The sequence below is a fragment of the Scophthalmus maximus genome, chromosome 5 (genome assembly GCF_022379125.1).
Source record: "Scophthalmus maximus strain ysfricsl-2021 chromosome 5, ASM2237912v1, whole genome shotgun sequence".
Classification (NCBI taxonomy): Eukaryota; Metazoa; Chordata; class Actinopteri; order Pleuronectiformes; family Scophthalmidae; genus Scophthalmus; species Scophthalmus maximus.
The window spans coordinates 18,131,504-18,151,923 of NC_061519.1; the positions used below are offsets into that span (position 1 = coordinate 18,131,504).

General features: G+C 44.0%; 1 protein-coding gene across 1 annotated transcript in view; it reads right to left on the reverse strand.

Moving 5' to 3' along the window:
* Positions 1-13,525: 13,525 nt before the first annotated feature.
* The window catches only part of cdh2 (cadherin 2, type 1, N-cadherin (neuronal)), a 58,237-nt gene continuing 51,342 nt past the window's right edge, over positions 13,526-20,420 (reverse strand). Inside the window, exons 15-16 of the mRNA XM_035634829.2 lie at positions 18,205-18,369; positions 13,526-15,084 (exon numbers count right to left, since the gene is read on the reverse strand). Coding sequence (XP_035490722.1) covers positions 14,878-15,084; positions 18,205-18,369 — 372 coding nt within the window. The 3' untranslated portion in view covers positions 13,526-14,877. The remainder of the gene's footprint in view (positions 15,085-18,204; positions 18,370-20,420) is intronic.

The following is a 20,420-nucleotide window of genomic DNA, read 5'->3' on the forward strand; positions in this document are numbered from 1 at the left end:
TTTGTTTTTCTGGTTTTTCTGGCAGCCGGTTCCCTCAGCCCACAAGATAGGAAGGGGATACTTTATTTGTTAAATGGAATAATTTTTCTCCTCTTTAGGACTAAATATACGTGAGGAATAATTCATGAGACACAACTTTGATATGAAACCCGCCTTGGCTCGTAATTCACTGGCCACGCGGCCGATGTGTCTTTGTGTCTGGATGATGGAGTGACTGAAAGCAGCTAAAGGGACATCCAGGAATTCTTTTGAAGCGAACAGCTGTGCTCATATCAGTCGTATATGAAGTATAATGAGGGACCTCCTTGTCACTGTCACCTGTGATAGACTCATCAGACTCCAAATCACTGAGCTAATGGAGAGATCACCCGGCGGGACACAAAGGAGGGATATTGTCGTACCAGGTTACAGAGGCGCCTCAGCATTGGAAGGGGGGGGGGGGGGGGGGGGGGGGGCACACGCATAATGGCAGATTTATTTTTCGGTGTTAATGTATTAAAGGGGAGCTCATTTGTCTGTCACCATACTTGACTGGAGAGGATGGAGATTAGCAGCGGCGTCAATGTGACCTTTCCGTCTGCCATTCCTCTTCGCTCCTTGCTATCTGTGTTTTTTCCTTCTCTTTGCTGCGTGCACAGAGTGACCATGAACTTGGATCAGGGAAGGTTCTTGGCAGTAGCGGCAGCAGCAGCATCGTGTCAGTACAATGACAAAAAACAAAAAGAAGGAGCAGTTTCAAAAGAGAAAGTGTTTCTAATCCGGTGCCTTGGACTAGCGTATAACACCCGAGGTAATAAAATGATATACCGATGAAATGTTTCATCCCACCCAGTTTATCTATGTTTACATGATGTTTGTCACAATCCGAAGCCAAATCAGATTCATGGCACAAAACCATCTTGCCAAATGTTTGTAAAGATTATCCACAGTCTAACTGGCAGTTTGATTATTTCTGATTGCACATTATTAGCAGGGCTCTCAGCACACATTTCTGTTTCCCTTGTTTGGCAAATGAGGCCCATTGTTCATTTCCCCTTTTCTCCATGTCACCAGAGTTCGGGACAACAGCGTTGGCACCCAGAATGATTGGAAGGAAAAAAGAGGGCAGTGACAGGCTCGAGCAAACAATCTCAGCATGATCAAAGCTGCTGAGTGGAAGAGAACACTGTGTACAATAATTGGAGAGGGGCAGGGGGAGGGCGCCGTAGTGAAACAGATCACCGCAACACAAAGTTCCTCTGACACTGCAGTTCATGGGATGGAATGGGGGTGCAGTTACAATCCATTAATCATAACCACCACATTAATGTCGAGCAACAGCTTTCGCTGCCTGTACACTGACATCGTGGTCTAAATTTACAGCGAGCGGGGACGAGATAGCGCACAATTAAAGTGAAGCCCCTCGTTTTCTTCGGTTATCAGATTATTACCTGAGGTGTGAGAACGTGACAGCGGCAATAACAATGAAACACACGTCGGAGGTGTGAGGCCCGGGCGTCCCCACACATTGTAATCAAGCTGATAAGGTAACAAGCCTCCATTCTGTGTCGCATCCACAATCTGCCTACTGGCACATAATCGCCACATCGCTCCCCTGCAGCGAGCGTTTGCCGGAAGGAGCTGCATCCCTGTAGAGGGAGAAGGACATGCGACATCCATATCCACCGAGCACCGTCATTAGACACCGAGTGGCGGCAAAGTTCAGCGGGCGACTCCTGTATTAGGCCTAATCGCTGCCCATTGGGACGAGGAGATGATTGGTGGCGGGAGCAAGGTGGGTGTGATGCGGACCTGGTCAGATTCCGTTGGAGACTGTCAATAAAGCCCGCCGACTTCATTCCTACTGTACGATGTCGCCCCCCCTTCCTCACGATACGGCCGCTCCAGGCTTTTCCGACCGTTACACACACAAGCCACACAGTTTTCTCTCACCGCCGTATTTTTCCACTCACATCAATTAGGGCCGATGCGGTTTTGTTGAAGGCAAAACAACCTTGGACCAAAGGAAAAATGAATTCAAAACACAGTAATTGATCTGGCTATTAGGGCCAGAATTGATTGACAGCTCTGTCGATAACAGCACGGACACGAGGCAACAACTAATTCTAATCTTTTATTTAAAAGGTTAAATGTTTGTTTACATCGGCAACATTTTTTAGCATTGAATTGTATTTATTTTTATTGCAATCTGTTGAGAAGTTGAGAAAAGGGTTGATCTTTTTTTATTTCAGATTTTCATTGAAAAAAAAATAGAAAGATTAGTAAAAAAGGAGCAAATGAGAGTCAAGGGTATCCTTATACTCTACAGAAGGAATGGTAAATGCCACTGGAAGAAATATGAACAACTGTGATATTAAAAAGCAATAAGATAGCTTGTTCACATTAATATAACACAAATCAAGCAATTACATTACTATGTTACAGTACATCACAGATGACAAAGGCATTACAATTAATACAAATGTAATCCTATATAAACAAAATTGCATCTATGACATAAAAATGATGTTTCTGCAATCTGTTTAATTTAACTGAGGATGATTCATCTTGAAGCCACATTATGTGTGTGTGTGTGTGTGTGTGTGTCCATCCCAGTCTTTACATACTGCATGTGCTTATAAACTCATATGCAATGGACACTTCTGGGTCAGTTCCTTGGCAAGATTCTTATCCAATCTGTTCCCACTATGTACAATTAAAACACCACTTAGGAGTACTGTGCCGTGTCCCAATTATATTCCACCAAATGTTCTCGGCAACGTTTTTTGCAGAGCGCGCCCGCTCCGCTCCCACTCCTCCCACTTCAGAGATTGGGTGACAGGCATCTGAAATACCTGGTTTGTCTGTAGAGCTTTTTTCACAATGCCCCAGATCCATCATTGCAGGGCCATCGAGGCTCATTGTGTGAGCATCCATTCACCGCATCGGTGGCGGAACCTTACAAAGGGCCAGCTTCAAGAGGGTCACTGGTGTGTGGGCCTCCGCCGTCATAAATCTGCTGCAGTCCAGAGCTGAAACTCCCCTGTGCTCAACTAATGACGCCCTAATCGCTGGTACCACTTCGTGGGTGGGACGGAGGTGTGTGTGTGTGTGTGTGTGTGTGTGTGTGTGTGTGTGGGAGGTGGGGGCTCACAGGGCACAGGGTGTATAAAGCATTGCTCATTGGTTTCCAAGTCCAGAGACGAATGAGTCTCAACTTATCACCCGGCTTTTTGTATTTTCTACAAGTGTTTCAGAAGAGCGCAAATTGGCCGACCGCTTTACAGTCACTTCCCTCATCAAGATATTGATATTAATCGTTGTCTTCATCCAGACTCCAGCACAGAGTTAATATCCATATGAATAAAATATAGACTGTGCACAAGGGGTGGTCAGACCCCTTTCCTTGCGTGCTTTCGGATGGATCTCATTGCTCCTCATTATTGAAGTGGGTCAGTGCCTCTTCACCTCTCCGCTCACCTATAGAAAGACGTGGGTTTACAGAGACCCTGCAATATTAATGCCTTCATAAAGCAGGAAAGACCTGCTCTGCAACCATATGCTGCCATAATAGCCTCATGTGTTGTTTTCTGTGCTGGAAACCCGCTCTGGATAATCTATGGTTTTCTAACGTGTTCCTCTGTAGATGTAGACAAAGTGCCGAAGCAATAACATGATTGTTTACAGCATCTACAAAATGAAATCCGCGAGTGTTGCTGTAAACATTTATTACAATGTGCAATTGTTTCAGCTAATTACCAACGATGAAACATTTTGAGCATGATACCATCCCCCGAAGCAATTCATAATTAGAAAAATGTAAAAACAAATGAGTATAATACAAAGTTCAAGTGAAATTGTCTGCTTCCACTCACTTTTTCCCCATGTGAAAACTGGCATCCGTGCTGAAATCACAAATTGTTACCTTTTTTCTGTGTTTCCCTACGCTCCGAATGCTGAGCAGTGTCCCTGTAAGCATTGCCATGCAGGCACCAGTGTCCCTCTAATTCGCCTGCGAGTCCCTGGGAATGACTAATACCCCCGTGCTGTATAATATTGTCTAAATTGGGTTGTGTTGAGGAAGCCAAGTAGGATATGCACAGATTCCTTAACAGCCAGCATCCCACAGTTTGTCCTCTGTCGATTGGGCAAATAATTGACTCGCCCCCACCCCCCTTTTGCTCCTTTCTTCTTCTTCTTCTTCCCTCCACCTCCAGCTTTGTAGGCAGCGCAGTCAGAACATCTCCCACTGGAGTCTGTGGGTGTCCTCTCAAGGAAAAGAAGCTCCTATTGGTTGTTTTTGTCCTACCGCGTCCTACCCACACATATCCAAAGGTCCTCTTTCTTCACCAATCAGTCCCTCCGAATCCTGCCAGCCTTCACAGTGTCTGAAGCACAAAAGAAACATGTTCACCTTAATACAGTCCCTGGGAGATGCAGGGTGTTGGTATGGGGGGGGGGGGGCTTCTGCTTTAGGCCCCCCCAGTCCTCTTCATTCGTATGTCAGATGATCAAACCTCAGAGGTAGATTCAAGTCAATTGCTCAGAAGACAATTACTTTTTTTCCTGCCAAACGCTGCGGGGCTGCTGTTGGAGTGTAGCCAGTCATATTCTCACTTCAATTACGCCATTTAGATAATAGACTGTATCCAGAGATTGATGTCCATTCACGCCTCTTATTGAGCCCCAAACAACGGGTTTAGTATTAGTATAAATAAATATTGAATTTGAAGAATTATATGAATAAATTGTATAAGTGAATTATTTCAGTCATCAGTTAACCCTTTGTAACAAAAATGCTAATTCATCATTTTCACTGGGGTTCATATTTACTTTATTAAAGAAAGAGTTATGGCTATTTTTTAGAAGTTTTGGCATTTCAAGTCACATTTTAAAGCTTATGGATTTGACCATATGGCTGATTAAAAACCATGTGGACATACTTTAACTCTATAGCGCCTATTATGTGGAAAATGCACAAGCCATCTTGTTTTTTGGGGGTTTTTTTCATGCAGCCATAACGACAAGATGTTTGAATGATGCATTGTGTTCCTTTCATGTTTAAGAAAACGTTTGCGCTTATGTAATCTGTGGCAGTAACACTTTATTACCAGCGAAGCGTGTGGAGTAATGCTCCAGAGAAAGCCATGTCAGATAATCCTCTGAGGTAATTTCCAATGTGTAAACATGAATGTCGTCCTTGATAAGGTTGTGCTCAATAGTCCAGCAATGATGATAGATGGCCAGTGATCCGACCGCGCGTTAGTCAGTGCTCATCAGCCGCGTGGGATTACTATTCTGCTCAGGTCCTCCTTCGCTGCGTGCTACAGGAAAAAGGCTCCACAAAATATTAAATACATATGCAGACAGGTAAACATTAATAAACAAAGAGGAATACTCACGGCTACCTGTTGAATGCTGTTTGGTAATGATTTCAGGTTCACTCCTGCATACAGCGGCCTTTATTAAAGGGAACTCTTACGGCGCGCTTGAAGGAATTTCATTCGGTGGGAGATAAGATTATCCATGGTGTTGTACAACGGCTCATTTTGGAGCTGGTGGATGTTTTGTCAGAAGAGATTATATGATTATAGGGGTAATCCTTTGTCCGTCCCTCTCCCTCTGTAAAACACACTAAGCTTAAATATACACAATATATTAAATAGTCAACAGTCATTTCTCCAAAGAAGAAATATATGTGTCCACCTGTTATGATTGTGAATTGTATTTTCCTGCAGCTGAAGACAATAAACACTGAACGGGAAAAATTGAAAGGATGTTTTGATGTTGTTGGGTTGTTTTCTTTGATCAGCACTCATTTTTTTCTTTCTTTTCGGTGACTCAAAACAATACAAAATTTACTGTCACCTTTTATTCCAAACTCTTTATTTGTACAAAAGTGACTTTCAACCGGAAGCTGGTTACACTGCGAAAGGTTTCTGTAAGTTCTCATATTTACACCAGCACGTCCCCGTCCCCCCCCCCAAAAAAAAATGGGGTAAGAAAAATGGACTTATAGTAAAAAACCCACCACAGTACAATGGAACTATAAAAATAAAACCAGCTTCATGTGTCAGAGAGCAGACAGAGAGAACAGAGCGAGGAAAGAAAGAGAAAGAGGTGGATTTAGTCTCAGGGCCGAGACAAAACCCACATCTTTCTTATTATCAGGCGTGATTGATCACGGTATCATGCCATTAACGGTGTTGAAGCTCACATCAGAAACTCCGGGATAACAAGGTCGCGCTACCGTATGATTGTGCGGTTGCTCGACAGGGTGGCAATATCCTTTTCCTTCAGCTTGTCTTGCGTTATTACGACAAATTGGGATTCTTCACCATATGGTGGCGTCGTTAGATTCTTTTTTTGTTTTTTAAGGCTGTATTGCATATGACTGTATAAAGGATCTCCCATGCAGCCTACTACAACCATGGAATTATTGGCTGTGCAAAGTAATTTCATGTCTAATGTGTCTTAATGACGTCTCTATGGTTCCTATTTAAGACACTAATGGGCAGTAACAGATCTCAAGCTGTGGCGTGTTATATTAAATTAATTATTGATCTCAGCCTCATATGCAATTGATGTCTCAGTCCATGGATACCTTGTTATTGATGTGTTTTCACCGAGGCTACGAAGCGTGTCTGGGGTCAAAGCGCGTCACGCTCGTGGTGCCTCACGCAGACTCGCATCATGTGCGGACATTTTTCGGCTGCAATGATGCGATTTGCAGTCCACACTGGAATGAGGGAGATCAATAAACATACACGTGGAGCTGCATTTACAATGAGCGACCCAGCTGTTGTGTCGATAGATGAGGAATAATGAGTTGAAATTGCTTTGTCCTGTATTAATGTTGGGCACCGCTCCTGCCATGTTTTGCGCTTAATTGAAATGAATTTGTGTTATTGTTACAGTGCTGCCTGTCTAATTGAACAAGGGAATGTGGATGTGAAGGGATTCACGGGGTCCAACAGCGGCGTGTGAATGATGCCACAAATTTCCGAGGCAGGGAATTAAATTAACAGATTAATAAACAGTTCCATTTGATAATGTAACTCGATTGAACCAACCGTTTAATGTTTTGGCACCTGACTATCTGGAGCTACCTGTGTTCACATGCCGTACATTGTGCAGCACTGTTTGTATAGTATGTGTCCACCGCACATTTGTACTTCCTGACTGTTACTGCCACTGTATACTGCTGCCAGTAACAACTATACTCGAACATTAATATTAAAAGACGACACAGGAATTGTTGTTTCTTTGCCGGGTGCATTGTCGTTGTCTGTGCGTCTGACCGAAAGCACTTCCAGTGTGTTCTGCACTCTGATAATGAAGTGATTCTGGAGTTCTGTGTTCTGTGTTTGGGGCTTTGGAGCCATGAGGATGATTTATCCATCTTGGCAGGCATGTTTTTTCTGCTTGTTTATAAACTGAAGAGTTTATAGGGCCCATAGCTTTGGCACTGCTGTCTGCATCTGTCTTTTGGTCACACAGCTTATTTATTTATTTATTTTAATTTTAAATAGAGGAAATAGTCTTTATGCTGCAGGAGAAACCCTGACTGGCAGCAGTTTTTACCTTAGACATGAGGGGAATGGAGTGTGATTGTACAAAAGCAGTTTGATAAAGAAGGCACAACAATACTTACAGTAAAATGCAGATAACCTAACAAAAGATAAATGTTGCTTCACAACAAACTGGGTAAATGTCGTGAAATCCGGCAGTGCCGTGATAATCCGACCGAACACCTACCCCAGCACTGTGGGATTGGGTAGCATCTGGCCTGTCTGTGTGTTTGTTTGCCCATAATACAATATTTCCGTGCTGTAAACAAGTGGAGTGAGACAGTCCTCGCGCCGCTTTGGTTTAGGATGCTTCTTTGTGCTGCTAGTCCGTCCTGTCCTCTTTCTCCGTGTGCTAAAAATACTCGCGTGGATGAACAAAAAAACAGGAGAATTTTTCAGCTGGAGATATATTTTTTGGAAATATTAGGAACTGCGGAGCTGCCAGTCATTTGTGCTCTCACAGTCCAGCCAGTGTAGGAGTTATTAAGGTGTGTTATTATGGCTGTTAAGATAAGATACAAAGGTATTTCATGGACGCAACATAAAAGGTCCTTAAGGTCAATTGTGTGCAGGTAAATCATATCAATACAAATCAACCTTTCTGATTGATGGTTTCATATAACGCAGCAATGACTGTATTTTATTTTATTTTAGTATCTCTCCCATCCACAAGAGACGTGCAAATGGGACCCCAGGTTAGCAACTATTCCCAATGTGACACTTTAGAAATCTCCCCTGAGTAAAAATCTGTGCTTGGAACCTCCAAAGGACACAGCTGGTAAAAAAAAAACTTTTTCTGCACCCGACAGCAAAGACGTCCCCAGTATAGGCCACCCTGCTATTGAAGCTCCTCTCCACTTAGAATTGAGGGTAAAGGGGTCAAATCAAGGGTGGGAGGCGTTTGTAAAAACGCTGGCCTGAGGAGAGATTAGTCAGCGCAGGGTGAAAACTCATTCAACATCACCCTTTGTAAATCTGCACTACACCTTTTGAGAGACGCTGTGGCAACATGGTATTTGCATGAAATGCCAGTAAGGACTATTAGACGTTTATATCATGGGGATGGGGGGTGTAATTGAAGGATAAAAAATAAAGATTGTAGGGCGCCAATAATCGCTGTGTTTATCGCTACTTAGCCCATCACAGCGGAGGGTCTGACGTATACGTCAGAGCTGACTGATGATTTTCAGTCGGTAATTCATCGTTACAGTAATGAACCGCAATTCATGTACTGACTGACATTTTACAGATGTCAAATAAATAATAGGCTGATTTAAACGCACTTGAACTAATGTGCACTCTCATATCACATCTGGCATTCTTTGACAATGTATGAAAAAAAAAGCAATAAAATAGCCAATGTTCTTCGGGCTGACTGTGCTCTGGAGTTTTGTTCCCGCCCGGCTGATGGCTTGTCACTTTTGTCACTCTACCCCTCGGCTATCCATACAAATGGGTGACTACAATGGAGTCAGTAGACAGGAAAGACTGGCCTACCCCGTGGCCTCCTTTCTGCTCCATATAGACAACAATATAACGACCCCATTGTACAATCAGCAGCACATTGATCTGAGGGCCGTCTAGCCTTCAGCACATTTATTAGCCGCTGATCATGGAAGTCCCTCTCTAGTCAGCAGCAAGACCGCAGTAACTTATTTGTTCTCATTGGGAGAAATTATCCAGTTATTGGGTGGATGTGGCCCAGGGAAATAAAGCCTTAATGACAAGAGGGTGATGGAATGTCAAGTGTTTAAAAGCATGAATAAATCTAAAGGCTCTCGGGGGACTCTTTGTTTCCCCTCTTTCCTTGCGATTCATTTTTTTCCACGCGCCGTTTTTGCATATTTTATTCCGCTGGAGAATTAAAACATTTCTCTGAAGTGCATAGTTGCCTAATGTAATTGTTTATATTAAGTCATTTCCAGGTTGTGATAAAGAAGGTTAAGTGCGGTGCTCGAGTGTGAGTCAGGCATGTAGAATCTGAGAGAGAACGAGAAAGCCCGGGTGTCTGCAAATGTGTGCGCATGGTTTATGATTACATGTCCTTTGTAGAGCACGTCAACCATTCATGCAAGAGAAGCCACGGCGAGATGAGAAATGCCTTCCGAGCACTCGCAGGCAGCAGAAAGTGACATTGAACGTTCGTATACAAGTCGAAAATCTCATGCTCAGCCGATATGCATCTCATGAAAGTAACAGCGTTCATCATTTTCGTCTCAGCGCGCCCCGCCCTCCCGCCTCCCCCCGGCCCGGTCCTGTGACCACGGTGTCACGCCTTCGCGTGGACTGAGAATAATGGCAGGATGGGGCCTGATAAATGAGAGCTGATAAATCAGCATTGTGAAGAGAGGTGGAACAATATGTGCTGAAACAGAGGGGAAGCCATCGGAGAGATATCCGCCTGCACTCCGGGAGCAGAGGGAGCTGTAGATCAAGGCTGCATGTTGGTGTGAAGGCAGAAAAAACCTGGGACGCAAGAGCAGGTCCCTTTCACTCTCTGTGGCTGGAGCAATCCAATCAGACTGATCTAATATTACACTTAGAGGGCAACGGAGTAGAAATTAAATTGATTGATTCTACACAAGTGGCTCGGTCTACACACAGATGCATTAAAGACTGCATGTGCACAGTGTGTGTGCTTTCTGTCATCCAGCCCACTTACTTATTCATTCGAAGGTAGCATGCAGGGGCTGGGAAACCATAAGAAATATGCTCTTGCTGCTGCAGGCCAGAAATTTCTATCGATAGCCCGGGTAGCATCCATCTTCCCAAAGTCCACCAAAGGTCAGAACCGGCATAACTTAGACCCTGGTTTGCATCGGATTCTAGTCTGTATTCTGCATGTTTACTGCATGTCCCTTCGCGGAGGCTGGGTGGCTCTGTGGCACTTGCTCAGTCATCAACACACACACACACACACACACCCACGCCGAGGACGGCTGTCTTGTAAATCTGCAATGGTGAGGGGGTGTTGGTGAAAGCATTGTTTCATAGTCAATAAAAGGGGCCCTGGGGTGCTTGTAAGAACAGCAATTTGCAGCCATTTTCCAAAGAGAACATCTTGGGGGTACTTGGGGCTTATAAGTTCAGTTTTTTTCCCCCCGCGTTCGGAAATGATGTTTCCGAATAAAACCCCAAACAATAATCTGCCCAGCACATATTGCAGTATCTAATGGGAAACAATATAGAATCACTGGAGTGAAATGTGCACGAGAGCCACATTTCATTTCACAGAAGACAACAATGCTATAGCCAACAAATAATAGCACATTGATTATCTATTTATTGTTTTGTATACCTGAGGAGTTAGCTTTTTTTTTTTTTAAATATGCCTTTTATATGACAAAGCCATCCGCATACAATGACTTTCCAACTCAAATGGCTTTTGCGAATACCTATATATATATATATATTTATTTTTTTAACTGCATGTTTAAATTCCCTTGCATTACAAATTGTATCCATTTGTCAGCTCACTAAAATGTGCAAATGAGATACTGTTTTGAGCAATTATTTCACCCATCCTTTCTGGGCCATATGGCAAATGAATGATTAAAAAAAAATAAAAAAAAATGATAAAAAAAGTGCTTCTCACACAATAGTCATTCCAATTACTCCTCAGTCAGTCAATGTCAATAATTAGAATCCTAAATATGCCCTTTAATTTCCAATGCAATATATTTCAGCAAAAGCGGACGCAGAACCTATTTCAGCGTATTGTGAAGCAGTGTCTAACGCTACCTGTCTATAAATGGATGTAGAACTGTGTATTTTGGGGTGCGGATTGTGTCGGAGCTGTGTGTACCGGCTGCCTTTATGTCCTGGGCTCTCTCAGATTGCCAGCGTTCCTTCAGGGATAATCCATGTTGTGAAATTGAAGTGCAGAGCTAGAATATCAATGCTCCTCTTCCCCCTGCTGAGGGGTTCAAAAAAATGAAACAGGACTTGGCTGCATCGTGGATGTGAGCGCGTTGGAGCAATCTGAACATCAATATGACAATACGGGCGGGTTGGAAGAGCCCGTAGAGGAGTTAAGCCGCGGAAGAGGCGGTATTCAGAAGTGGACAAATGTACACTGAGGCCGCGGGTATTATCTGTGGAAATACTGCAGTTTGACATTTTGGGGAGAAAATGATTATTTGCTTCCTCGCAGAGTTAGATGAGAAGACCGATACTGCTCTCGTATCTGTCCCTCGATTATAAGGCCAGAAACGGCCAGTCGTCTGTTAGCTTAGCTTAGCATTGCTACTTCTGAACCATTTACAATAGCCACATATCTACATCCTAACCAATCCGTTTCGTGTATCCAAATGATATCGTTTGGCACGCCCTATATTAACACGATCAATTCATATGCGTCCGTTTTTATTTGTTGCAGGGATTGAACAATCTCGTGAATTTGTGAGCTTTAGACAGCTGGCGACGTGAGGCGGGTTTCATCAGCCTCTTCCTCAATTTCCACACTTTATGCTAAGCTAAGCTAACAGATGCTGGCTGCGGTGTTAGATATAATAATAATTAAAATGATTTATAGAGCACTTTTCATTGCTCAAAGCAATATCAAAGTGCTACAGAGTAAAAACAAGATATGAATAAAAAATAGAAAAGAGATAAATAATAGAAAAGGTACAAAATGTAGGCGAATGCTTGTTTGAAAAGAAAGGTTCCTAGGCCCGTCTTAAAAGAGACTATAAGTGGCATCAATATCATCTACCTCTCTGCCAGAATATTTTTTCTTCCCAAAAATGTCAAAGTATTCCTTCAACGGTGCGACTCTTTCCTCTCAAACAGTGTCCTGCCTGGCTGCACAGTTGTGAACTGGGCCCATCTTCAGCTAAAAGGGAAAATCCCCTTCAAAAAAGGGATTTGATGAAGCCCCTTTTTCAGATGGGGAGTCGCTAACCGACGCGCTGTCACCCCCCCTCACGAGGTCAGCAGAAACACAAGGAGGTACACCGAAACCAACCATCTGGTTTGAAAAGCTGGGAGTCAGATTCGGAGTCGCAGTCGGAACAACACCTCGAGGTCAGGCGGTGTGTCGTCCAGCACTTCGGCCGAATGGGAGCGGCAACATTTGGTGTTGGTCCTGGCAAACGGAGTGCTTAGCTCTACATACTCTGAGATGAAGTGATGTGCGCCGGACAAGGCGGTCTGAAAACAAGCCCTCGGCCCGTCGAGGGAGGATGTTCGAACAGAACACTGGGTGTGGAAGCGATTGGCGCAGACTGGCCACACCGATTGCAGCAGCAGAAAAACAAGAGGCCTCGTGCAGTTCACTAGTCATTCTCCAATGGACATTCTTTTCCTTTTCAGTGAGGATCATCAAACCAAACCCGCTGCTGTCTAATTTGGGTTGAATTTAATAAGCCATGGCCACATCTATTCAACTGGGTGCAAGTGGTGGCCCTGTGAATTACAAGTCCCACAGCAATAGAAGGGAGGGGTCAAAGGAAGGGCAGGTGACGGCTCCATTCTGGGACTTTCATCATCCAAAGACAGTGGGGCACACGATGGCTGAGCGGATCGCTGCAATCTCCGGATTGAAAATCGTTTGGACGCGTTCTTCATTTTGACGAACAAGCCCAATCCGACCCGCAGTACTCCACAGTACAAATCCCTGATAGCAGACGGCAGCTGAATGGACTTTTTGGCATGTCCGTGAGTCTTTGACCTTGAATTGGCCCGGGGAAGCCCAGATATTGTCTGCAGCCTGCAGGTCACACAATTTATCATCTACAAACCTGTACAGGCCGTAAGCAATTTTGCTTTTTTATAAAATAAGTGCAAACAACAAATAAGTAAGGGTATTAATGATAAATTCTGCCCTCTGCTTGAATATTTTCCGCTAAACTATATATACATTTTTTTGTTTTAAAAAGTTTTCGTCCTCTGAGATAAATTGCACAATTCGCAGTCTAATTAAGCCTCTGCAACAATGCTGAGTTGGGAGTAAAAACAAATAAATAAAGAGGCAGTTTTAGCTCCAAAGTTAGCATTTTATTGGGTGGTTGGGGTCAGAGATGTATAATTTGTTTACCAGTACACATGGTTGTCCACAAGGCTTATGTCCAAAACCTTTTCCAGTCTTAAAGCTGATTCATTAATTATCGTCTGGCATGTCATCCCACCCCACCCCCCCCTTTTTGGTACAAATTCAACAGTTGTGCTGACAAGATCACTACTTTTCAATTTTTTTATCAGTTTTTTTTCTTCATGTTTTATACAAAAAAACTCTCTTAACTTCTACACATTTAATGTCACCCAGATTTTTTTATTTTTTCACTTTGTAAATAAATTTGGGAAACAACATTTTTCATTTTTGTTGATAAAAACATGCAAAAAACTTGAATTTGTAGTCCAAATTATACATTTACAAGTTTGGAACTTTTTGCACTTCTTCATATACTACATCAAAAGAAATAAAGATAAAGAAGAAAAAAAACATTATGTACACACATCTTTTTACAGTGAAGTAAATCTTGAAAATATCAGATGATGACTAAGGCAAATGAAGTGTACATAGATTAGACCAAAACAGATTTTTTTTTGTTGTTTTTGTAAAATACTACATCACTTCAAAAGAAAAGGAAAAAAAACTGCTACAAAAGTATTATTCATAACTCCCTTTATTTGCAACCAGCTGCATAATTTTTATTTTTAGTGAAAAAAGTCTAGAAGTCTAGCGTTCTGTACAGTGCTGCTCTTAATTGTTTTTTTCTCTCCATCCAAGCCGACAGATGATCCTTCATTTTCTTTGTCGTTTACTTAAATAATCTTCAACAAGCAGGAGCATTTTGTGTAACCAAAGAAAAAAAGCATGTAGAAGCATACCAGAGTGTCACATACCGTTTGAAATCACTCCAAAAGTCAGTACCATTAAAGCCTTGAACATAAAACTAATCATTTAGATCCAAAAGAAATGTACAAAAAGGCACATTATATCCCAGTGCTTCTGTACTGTGAAATTCAAGTGTAACTGAGCGCATTCAATACCAACAATCCGAGTGGTGACAGTCCACCAGTGTTCCCTCCCACAACCTCCACGGGACCACAGCCTATGCCTAAGCTTTCAACAAGCATATGTATGCGTAGACTACAACAATAAGCCTAGGTTGGTAGATTTTGAAAAAATTTCTGAATCAATGTTTATCTTTTGTTTATTTTCTGTCACAGTTCCGTCTCTCTCTCTCTCTCTCTCTCTCTCTCTCTCTCTCTCTCTCGGGGAATATCAGAAGCTGTAGATGTCCATCAACAGGAAATCATTCCTTTTCTTCTTTTTTTTTCTTCCTCTCATCTTTTTTTCCTTCTAGGGTGTGGCCGTGTGTCCTTAGTCATCACTTCCACCGTACATGTCCGCCAGTTTTCTAAAGCGAGGGCCCCAGTCGTTGAGGTAATCGTAGTCTTGGTCGCCCCCGCTGCTGGAGGAGTTGAGGGAACTTAGGGAGCCGGCTGTGGAGCCGCTGCCCTCGTAGTCGAACACTAGCAGGGAGTCGTAGGGAGGAGCGGTGGGGTCGTTGTCTGCGGCCTTGAGTCCCTGTGCAGAAGGAAATAAAAGCCACGGTCAGATGTAAAGATTAAGCCACGTCTGCAACAAGGAGTGAGCCGTACGGACGTAGCTCCCCGCCCCCCACTGCTGCACACAAACAGGGTAATCTGTCCCGAGGCCAGTCGGGAGTTCTGCCTCCACTTGTTCAGGAAATCAAGCTTTAGCGTTCCTGTGAGCTCCCTTTGTGTTTTGGTTGGTATTCTCATGATGTTTCTGGGATGTAGGATTATCCACATTTTTGATCACAAGCCAAGATTGAGCGTGGCCAGCAGCCTTATATGAGTGGAATCATCTCCCCCTCCCCCCACTGACCCTCGTGAAAGCCCCCCCCCCCCCCCCCTCTCTCTTCAAGGGCCTCGCACAGATAGCACAACTCCAGCACGGATATTTTGTCAGCTGTGATGTAGATAGTCATATCTTTAATATTTCATATTTATCTGACTCCTGCCTAAACAGCAGCGGAAGGAAAGACTCAAAAGAGACGACAATAAGAGGAGCATGCGCTTGGGTTTGTCCCGAGTACAGCTGTTTTCTGGACATTTTTCCAGAGGTCGTCGTTCACGTATGACGAACGCAGCAGGAGATTGTCAGACGTGTTCAACAACAGCAGCACCATTTCCGGGAACCTTCTGTGGTGTCTGGGTAGAGCATGCAGGAGGCGGGATATGACGGTAATTCAACACAAATCTACATCCAACATGCCCACTCGCCCACTGTGAATTTTCCTGAGATTTTCCCTGCTGTAAGCTCACTTGGACATTTTCCTAAACAATTAATCAATTTCCTGAAATTTTACCAGGGGGACTGGCAGGAAAAGTTCTGGAATAGGTCCGGAGAAACTTTTGCGGACATTGGCGTTCTCCCATCCAGCGCCCCCGGAAAAAGTTCAGAAAATGCCTGGACTTCGGTGCATGTCTAAAGGCAGCTTATGTGTTATTGTGAGGCTCACGGTGCTGGTGAGGGGGCGGCGGTTCCATTCTGAAGATTGTGCTCCACATTCCCAGAAACCCTCGTAGCGCCACGAGTCGTCCTTCTGGACTGATATTGATTTCCAGCCTCGTTCCTTAACGGGACTCAGGAGATTGATGGATTTGCTAATCTAGGAGTTGAGCTGTGTTTTGGCCACGAACCACTTTGGATCCACGTCTGGCTTCTCCCTCTTACTGCTGCAACTGGGCGACGCCCAACATACAACAAATGAATTAAAAGGAGTGGAGCAACATAACACGAGAGCAACGAGACCGCAGCTCATTGGGAGACTTGTCAAAGATTTATTGTTTCCTCAATGCTGCCATTATAGCACTGAAACGCTCTCAAATAAAATAGATGGATTGAATTAAAGTGCCCGGGCACTTAGCGATTATTTTCCACTTGTTAGCTTCCGTTTAGTATTTGCTCAGGGCTGTGTTGCTGATAATTTGGTGGGAAATATGACAGATGGATTGCGCATTACGATTGCAACCATAATCGCTCTGCTGGTTATAGCCCCCGTGCATCTACAACCCAAACCCCACCGGCAGTTTCATAAGGTTAGTCAGTCGCAGAACTCCACTTCATGATTTCACTATAACCGAGTCACCCGGCTGTGCTGGAGACACTCACACGTCTGAGTGAAACTTGGAGTTACTCCGGCCCGCAGATAACAAAAGAGACGTGTAATCAGACCCACTGGTATTTCCATTCACACACAACCTTTACAAGGCTGAAACGAGGCACTGTGCAAAAACGCTGAGAGCACTCACCCTTCAGCTATGGCACTGCGTCCACCTGTGACCGTGAGAGGTCGTGTCAATTTGGCGTTAATGTATTTAATGTTAGCCCCCCTCTGTGGGAACGGACCAGGAGTTGACTAATAGACCTTTGTTTGTCCGACTGTGAGGTTAAAGTGCTTATGCTAGCCCTATGCCTATTTTTTCTTTTTTGTCCCTGTAATTTAATTAAGAGCCACAGGCTCCCCGGGCGCATGCACATTTCAGGATGAAGTTCAGACCCCCCGCCCCGCCACCCACCCTCTCTCTCTCTCTCTCTCTCTCTCCCCGCTCAACCACCCCCCAATGTCTCCCTGCTCCTCTGGCAGCGAGCCCTTATCAGTTAGGTCAGATTCCAGCTCCACGGGAGCGCTGCAGCCACCATGACTGAGCTTTAGCAACAGTCAAATCTGGGACTAAAAAGCCGATCAACTTTGCCTGCTTGCAGTGAGTGTTTTCTGGGTCAGGATACTCAGACACGAAAAAGTCTCCGAGGGTCCTGTGAGAATATTAAAAATCACAAGTCTGCTGAAGGGATTGTGCGCTTTGTCAGACGGCTCCTTATTGGACGGCGCAAAAACATTAGGTTTCACCTCATATCTGCAGTGACGACGAGTGTGTTAGGTGCATTCCTGACACACGGCGAGAGAGGGAATGAGTGGCGCCTGGGTAAAAAGGGATCTGAGAGATAGACGGTTGGCGAGCAGAACTGAGAGAGCCTGTTCTAATCTAAAAACATGGGCGCCGTCCAAAAACTAGGAGAGAACTCCATTTGTAATGCTGTGAAACTCTTGTCTGTTGGAGCTCGTGAAAAATACATGACTGCTCTTTTCATTTTACATTCTGCCTTCATGCTGGAGTCAATGATGGCCTCAGGCAAACGAGGGCACTCTGAACAGTGCCATGCGATGGAAAGCCAATGTATTGCTTCTCTCATCTCCTATTTCTACGCCGACACATCTATAACTCTACTTTGGCCGAAAGTGAAGAAAAAAACAATTATATCTAAGCGAGTTAGCGTCATGTACTTTTCGGGCTTAGCACATGTCTGAGCCGATTTATGTGGAATGAGAAAAGTTTTCTGCTTTCTGCTGGGAAGAGATGAAAACAATTCTAATAATAATTGATTTGATTTAAAGTAAAGTTTAGTTTTTTTTCTCTCACTACAAGGCGGTGCTTTTCTCCTTGATACTGAGACAAATTGTTTATTTAGATACAAATTTATTATAAGAAAGTCATTCAACTTGAAAATGAAATCCAAGCTTTCTGACAGCACTGATCCTTTCATTTCGGCGGCTTTCCGGGCTCCTGAGATTTGATTTCATTCTTCAGTAAGTGTTTGCCGGCTGGTGTTTTTTACCTCGTTGATGAAGTCTCCGATGTCTCCAGGGTGGGGTGCTGCTGACCTCATGGGATACTGCGGCTCGGGGTGGAGGGGTCTCTCGTCTAGACGGCGGATTCCCACCGGCTTGATGGCATCAGGCTCTATCGTGTCCGGCTGCTGGAGCTGACTGAGGTCATAATCCTAGGAAACACATAGACAGATGGGAGTTAGCTTAGCAGTGTGACGAGACCCCCGCACCGGGTGTTATTATTTAAATAGGTAAACAGGCCCTGTGCTGTGCAGAGGAAGAAGAGTTCAGCTGAGTCGAGGGAAGATTTTAAAAGTTCAGAATGCACCGACGAGAGTTGAGGGAACACGAGGGGAACTTTAATCTTCTTGTCTGTGAAGCACAAGCCCAGGGACAATTTGACACATTAAAAGAGCCAGCACTGAGGGGGGGCCAGGCTGAAGACCACATCATACGCCGCAGAGTGTTTGTACTTGTGCAGTGTGCTGCAGGAAGGATGTGCAGGCGACTGTTTTGCTCTAATCAATGCCCAGACACGGGATGGTGGATATGCATAAGCCATTGCTAATCCTATTAACATTACCAAGGCAACCTGAATGGCTCGCAGTTTGTGCAAAGTCATGGACAGGGAAGGAGGAGGAGAAAAGAGTGAGGCGAGAAAAGGAGTTAGGAAAGAGAAAGAGCCACGTTGAGCTGAGCAGAATGTCTGGATGGTATCACGGTGACAGCAGATATGATAGAGAAAATGCCATTTGAGAATCAGGGTGTGTGCCTAATAAGCGTGCATGATGGATTGTCCCTCTTTAGAAGATTTTCAGTAATCCATCCATCTCTAATATCCCCCTTCAAAATTGTCTTTGCTCAGTTGCACATGTACCTACACACACAGGCGCATGCACGCTGACTCCCAGGGTAAAAAAAATAAAAATGAATAAAATAAAAAGGCTGCAGACACGCCGGTTAAAAATAAACGTGAGAATAAATATAAACCCTGTGATGATGCACAAACAACCGAGACGCACCAGCACGACGAAGCGAGGGAGTACTTGACAAACACTCAACTCCGCACTAATAAGTATCGTTTCAAATCTAAAACAAGCACATTGATTATTCATGTGTAATTTGATATCATGGGGGATGACAATCACCCCGAGGCTAGCTGCAGGAGGACAACGGTCATCGCTGCATCACGCAATAAAGCCATCCGTCATCTTTGGGCCATTTCGGTCTGCATCCTGTTTGTCCCTCGTTGAGGTCGCACACCGGAGGGGTCAGGAGTTGGTGACGGGAATTGCAGCAGAACCGTATAATGGCTGAACTAAGCAGGAAGGTCTAATGACATACCAGCCTGCTTTAGGGACTTGACTCCTCACGTGTACCCTGGCCTGGTGAAATGGCCGCCCCAGGCCAGGCGTTCATGACCCACATTCAGACCTAGGGAAACTGAACGCTGCTAAGCCTTATACACTTAATCTGCTGTGAGACACCGCAATGAAAAAGGAAACGAAAAAAAGAGCTGAGTTTATTTATCATCATGCCATCAGATAGTCCAAAACCTCCCTTAAAGGATAAGGTTTTATTCATAGTTTAGTTTTTCCCCCTAATCATTCCTGCTGGTAATTATAACAACATTGCACACACTAATTTAATTGCTGGGATCTGGCAAAGCAGCAACATAAAAAATGAACGCAGCAGGGCATGAAGCATCAGAAGTCATATGATCACAAACAATTTTTTTAACAAGCCCTGGGTTCTTAAGAAGGGGAAACAGAGAGGAACAGTTAAATGTCTCGCATCACTCTCAGCTTCACCTCCAAATACATTTTTTAAATACAATCTTAAACTTGGCAACGTTCATTATAGAGATGTTACAGTTCCTCTGACATATTTAATTTCTCTTTATCTCCAGAGACAAATACATGAGACAGTTATACTATCGGCATTTACAGGTCGGACAAATTAGAACACATTTCAACGCATGCCTCTAAAGCCAGACTGTCGAAGGTTAACTTGCATCAAATTATTTTGAGGGTCATTGGCTGAAGCAGATGATTCTGTCTCACATTTTATCTTATTCACCAGCGAACGTCTCAATTTGCCACCCTTTCTGCATTCTTTTTCACCGTGTCCGCTGAGAGCAGTCAGATCAGCTGTCGGCGTTCGATGAAATGAGTGCTTCACAAACCAATACAAACCAGGGCAGTGGCAGTGGCAGCAACTAAAA